General features: G+C 41.9%; 1 protein-coding gene across 3 annotated transcripts in view; it reads right to left on the bottom strand.

Moving 5' to 3' along the window:
* Window positions 1–1,969: 1,969 nt before the first annotated feature.
* Window positions 1,970–6,000, bottom strand: part of ESRP1 (epithelial splicing regulatory protein 1) — a 35,001-nt gene continuing 30,970 nt past the window's right edge. For all 3 annotated transcript variants that reach the window (XM_069005150.1, XM_069005149.1, XM_069005151.1), the window contains one exon: window positions 1,970–5,003. Coding sequence is in view for 1 of the 3 variants with exons in the window: in XM_069005151.1 (XP_068861252.1) it covers window positions 4,985–5,003 (19 nt within the window). In the remaining 2 variants the exon portion in view is untranslated. The remainder of the gene's footprint in view (window positions 5,004–6,000) is intronic.

The following is a 6,000-nucleotide window of genomic DNA, read 5'->3' as shown; positions in this document are numbered from 1 at the left end:
CTCCCTCACATTCTCCCTCTGTCCCTCCCCATCCTGGATCTGGCTGCAGCAGAGTTCACACAGCTTCAGCTCCTGCCCAAACCCCCCAAACACCAGCAGCAATTCACAGCTGGGCCTCAGCACTCCCCCTCCAGGCTCCCTGAGTGTGGTGAGCCCAGGTCCATTCTTTTATCACCAGTCAGGCTCACAAATCAGCATGAGATTAGTAACTAATTGCTTGGGCAGACAAGGCTTGTAGTTTTTGAGGTCCAAACCACTCCTGCATTTGATTTCTCTTACATGGTGCAACAAGACTGGGTGGGATAAGCTTCTTCCCCCCATTCGCCCATGACGGGAAGTCTTCATTGAGTGTGGGACGATTTGATGTGCTAGTGCTGTCATCAGGGTGAGAGCCTCCAGCTGGACTGCCATAAATTTCCCCTGAGTCCATTCAGGCTGTTTCATTGCCTGGGACCCTGTGATGCTCTAGTGACAGACCTGTGTTGTTGATGGTTCTCCTTAGTTCTGCACCGCTCATTCCTGGCTCGGCACTGGGGCTCCCTTGTGTGTGTGGTCACCACTGTTGATCCAACTCCAACCTGTGTTAATAGCCAGCTATAGAGTTATTAAAGATCTCCGCTGCTTCTCTACACCCAAGGATGCCCTCGGACCCTCAGTGCCATGCCCAGGACCCAAGGTGGCATGTGGTGGCACAGGGCTGGGTGCAAGCATGGCTGGTGAGAAGGGAAGGGATCTTCAAATGGGATTGCTCTTGTATGGCCCCAGGATATGAATAGAGGCATAGCCTGTAGGCAGAAGTGATATCTTTCATTAACTGAAGAGATAAAGTTGAAAAAACCCCCCAAAGTTTGGGTATGAGGTAGTATATTTCTGTGTTTCAGGCAGTTTAGCATCGGCATTGAGAGCCAGTCAGGGTAGGATTTACTGGAGTTCATGTGGGCTCTTTGCTCAGCTATAGCCACGCAATCAGTCACCTCCCTTGGGCACAGCCAGGCTGATGTGTGCAGCCACATGTCTCACATGAGTAAATGAAGAAGGGGGGTTGGTATTTAATAACTTTTCTCAGTGCAGCCACAGTGCTTTTTCAGCTGTTTCCCAGCTTGGTTCTGTAGGCAGGGCTTTGGCTGTATGTCCTTTCAGCAGGGTTTGCTGCGACTCTGTTACTGGAGTGTCTCATTGCAGGAGCTCCCAGGGCAGACCAGAACTACATTCCCTGGGGAGATGCACCAAGGAACTGCCACATAACATGCAACAGCCACAGGAGAACAGTTTTTATGGCCACGCTCCATTTACACCATGAAAACAATTTTTTTCCTTTGTTTTCTTTAGTACATCATGACCTTCCATCAGCTTCTCAAACCAAGCAGGGCAGAGGCAGCAAAGGTGGGTGAAAGCAAACTCATCTTGCTTACACTTGCTCTGACAGCCCAGACTTGTTTGCCAGGTAGCCCATCTGTGACCTGTGGTGTGTAAAAGGATCACTTGGCTCCTTTCTGGGTGAGGATACAAGAAAGCACAGTTGTTTACATCTCCATTCAAGTGATTAACGATTAAACAACAACAAAACAAGGAGTTAATATGGCTCCACAAGCTGACCATGCCTGTCTGAGCACAGCTGAAATAACCGGTTGTTTTGAGGGGGTGGCAAGCCCAGCAAACACAGGCTTCTTCCCTGAGCACAGCACCAGAAAGGGACATGGAAATGTCTGGGTGGGAAATGCTGGGGAGAGGACTACTCCTGCCCTTTGTTGTCCTCTCTCCTGGGGCAGGACTTTGACATTTGCCCAGGATGCTTGGTGCTCTAGGTCTCCTTTCATCCCCTTCTCTCCCTCAGTGAGGGGCACAGCCCAAATCTACTCTAATCCCAGCTCCAGAGAGCCCAAGGAGGTCACTCTGGGGAAAGCAGAACAGGACAGAGGGGGGAGCATAGAAAAAGAGAAGAAAGAAAAACTTACTCCATGTAACACAATAAATTTAAATATAGTCTTTATGAAAGTATAATATATTTTCACATATTTTTTCAGATTAATCCCAGTTACCTTCATATTACAAATTCTTTACACATTCAAACACATGAGCAATAGATTCACATCTCAAGTTCAATCAATACTCTTAACCTCAAGAAAGTTACATTGTGGAATTGGACTTTCATCTTTACTGACGGAGTCTCAGGCTTTCCTGCTTAAATAAATAAAACTGCCTCTAGCTGAGAACCTGCCTAACTGAGATAATGGAGATATTAAGTGATAGCAAAACTGTGAGATTCACCAACTAATTTTGCAGACAGAAAACAGAACATACAGATTTCCCCTGTTTGTAGGAAACTTCTCATTTCTAGTTTATTTGTTTTCTAAAACATACATTATAATGGAGGAATAATATTCTATTCAGCTTTAGGTTAAATGATATTTAACATTGTAATAAATTTAAACAGAGACATATTGAAAAGGAATATAAAGGATTAGTTCTGAAAATATACAATCCAAAGATTCCTAGATAGAAGAGAGCTTGTGAAAAATAGCAAAATCTATATGATCTGAGTTGGGGGCCAAGATGTACAGCTAACTTTATAACATCTGAGGCCAGGGTCCTAAGAAAAAAACAGTGTCCTCACAAAGATGAACATCTGAAGAGGACATCTTGTCCACATCTGTGCCTGACACTGCGACCAGTTATACCAGTGCCATCTCTGATGAGTGCTTGGCCAACCACTCCCAAAAGACTACCAGGGTGGAGATTGTGCAGCCTCCCAAGGGAGTTCAGATCAGTATTTAACTACTGCTCATAGGACAAGGTTTGTTCTGAAAACCTGCTTGTAACTCCATCCCTCGCTCCTGGTCCCATGCACCATAGGAAGAATTTATTCCTTCTCTCTTCATAGCCATGTTTGTTAATGTACTGTTCTCATACCTTTCCCCAGCCTCCTTTCACCAAACTAAGCAATGCCTATGCCTGCAGCAGGCCTCTGGGAGCTGTTTGAACAGTCTCTGTTCACTCTACAGTTTTTGAGCAAATTGTTGGCCATAAGTTTTTGCTGAAGTTTTACAGTTACACTGTTGAGAATACTTAGAAAAATACAAAGGCATCCCAAACAAGAAGCCCATTTGTGCAACCCAACATGAAGTTTGTTTTTGCAAAAGCATTTAATTATTTTTGCATTCAGTTTGTGATTTGTATTTCCAAACTTTTTCTGGCCTACTGCTTCCCATCCACTCATTGTCTATCTCTATTTGCACACTTGGGATATTCCTGCAGAGTTAATAGGCGAAGATTCTATTCCCCCATCACTTCCCTAGTGGCTTATATAGGCTAATTTTCCTTATGCATAACTACTAATTTATAATTGTGCTACATAATTAAAGGCAGAACCATCTTCTCAGAAGGAAAAGTTGGAAATACCATTTAAAAATACTTTGCATCAATTGTGTTCAATGTACTCATGTTTACAGAACAGTGATTTTAAAAGAAAGGCCCTGTCAAATACTTTAGACTGTAACAGTATGAAGTTTTCCAGGATAAAATGTAAATCTAGATTACTATGGCTGTAATGAGTGGGGGAGGATTGCACCCACAAAAAGCAAGAAACAAGGAGGAATAAAAGGGGGGGAAGGTTGAGTTTTTTTAATTAGATACTAGAAATGAGATTATCACTTGCCTTGTCTGAAAGACTTTTTTTACTTTGTCACCCCACCACCGCCTTTTGTTCTTTCTTCCCTTGTACTTACTTTCAGGGATACCAAGGCACTGTTGTGGATTTGGGCTCATGGTAACTGAATACTCCTACAGCACCACCTACCTAAAGTGCTTATATTCCTCAGTTCTGCAATATTTATTTTGAATGCACCAAAGAACCTGTCCAGTTTGCAACTTTTAGCCTCACCTCTCTTTAATTCAGGGTTTCCTTCCCCCTTTCTTCAGTACAAATGAGGACTATAATTGCTATGGAAAGGATGTAGTGATCTACTCCTGTGCCTGAAGCCCAGTCCCAGGGCAGGCAGGGAGACCCAGTGCTGCTAGAAGCCATCAGTCATTTAAGAACACTTATATAATCTGATTTCTCTGGTAAGAGTGACAATTGTGCTGCTGGGTTACTTGCTCTAGTCCAGAGAGACCAAACTACCAGCCCTGACTGACCCTCCCTTAAAGCAGACAAGGCACAAGGTCTTAACTACAGGTCACAATTACTTTTCTTGCATGGAAGACAAACAGCAAGAAGGGTGGGAAGAGCACAAAGTGGAAATATAAAAATAGTACCACAGGAGAGAGGTTAACTGCATTTCTCATGTTCTGAGTAAGCAGTCTAATCAAGTTTGAAGATGCCTACTCTTGTAAGCCTTTTAAAATTTAAATACCTGAGTGCATAGGAAAAGCATACAAGATAAGAATCAGAGACAAAGCATTTAACATCCCACACATTTTTACAAAGTTACAGCATTTTTTTCTCAGATAATCCTTTTTACATTCCTAATTATTTCTGCACTGTGTAAAATATGCCTGCATATAAAGTTCACAGTGGCTTCTTCTGCAGAGATTAGACAAATATATACAAGACAAAAGTTTTTTTTTATTAAAATGTCAAATGCAAAAGTAGAGGTTGTAAAACACTTTAATTAAAAAGAAAAAAATAAACTGTGTGCAAAATTATGTAAAAAAAGACTTTTTTTTGCTATTTCAAAGAATGAAAGATCAGACTTTGTAGGTTCAGGCTTAGCTATTTTTGTGTTAAGAGCAGCTTAATACTTTTTTTATCAAGCAGAAACCCTCAAGGACTTGCATGATCTCAGCACCTGTGCTCTCAGTGAAGGGCTTAGTGGCCTGTGTGCACATTTCTGAAAATTGTGCATGAGCTTTAAAACAGTAAGAGATCCATCTGGTCATTTCTAGAGTTCTGGTGGTTTTTCTCTTGAGCACAATTGCCTTGAGAAGTGGCAAAGCTGGAAACAATCAAAATCTCCATCTAGGCTCGCTGTGTTTGTTCAAAACATCAGAAAGGGTGGAGGAATCTGCATGAAAGAGTTGTGCAAGTCACTGAACACCATGATAAAAGCAATTATTAATTTCTTGATTTCCTAAATATAAAATCTTTACAGAAGAACCAAAAGCTTTAGTTTTCACCATACATACACAATTTCAATTACATTTTCTATTAAAATTAAGAGTGCTTCACTGAGAGTATACCAGAATTTATTCACTATTCCATGATTTTTTACCTTTTGAGGTCAAGATTTACAATCAATTCCAACATCACAATGCCATTAACATCTCTCAGTGCCTGCTTTGGCCACTTCTACCTTCCTGTTTCTGGACCAACACAGGTACTCACACTGCTAAGCTGTAAACTGGCTGAAAACAGACTGAAAGACAAACCCCGTGAGTTTTTCCAGCTGGATCAGCTTCCTGACCTAGTCACTGTATGGCAACACTGTAGATGGATGGGAAGTGATGTAGCATAATTTAGGCCAGGGGCCTACTAAGCAGCTAACTATGGCTCAGACTGTCAGTGCAGGGATGGGATTTAGCTTTATCAATTCAGCCAAAGGCCAGCTCATTGGCCAGCAAGCTGAGATGGCCACTTTCACATGTGCAAATGTAGCATACTTGGAGCAGATGACAGCAAGGTGATGCTTCAGGTAAAGATTTTGCCCAGAAGTAGATTAGACCCCGGGCTAAATTGTGTCTGCTAAAAGCAGAGGAAAGTAGAAAAAGTGGACAGTTTTGCTGCTATTTTTCAGAAGGGAAGCTGAAAAAAGGAATATAAGAAAGAAAAGGGCATGCAAGAAATCTTATCAGTTCTTTGACTATGTATTTCTCAAAAACTAGAGATTACAGAAGCATTGTTTGCAAATATACTTCTATATCTTCCTCAGACTACGACATAAGTCACACAGTCCAGCCATCAATACAGTGCTTTGCAGTTCAACTTCATTTTTCTGCACAAATGCTTTCAGGGTGACTTCACCCTTTGACTGCTCCTATACAGAAGATCAAGTAAACCAAACC

The sequence above is a fragment of the Aphelocoma coerulescens genome, chromosome 2 (assembly GCF_041296385.1).
Source record: "Aphelocoma coerulescens isolate FSJ_1873_10779 chromosome 2, UR_Acoe_1.0, whole genome shotgun sequence".
NCBI lineage: Eukaryota > Metazoa > Chordata > Aves > Passeriformes > Corvidae > Aphelocoma > Aphelocoma coerulescens.
The sequence above is the reverse complement of the archived record's forward strand: the minus strand, read 5'-3'. Positions and strand labels throughout refer to the sequence as shown.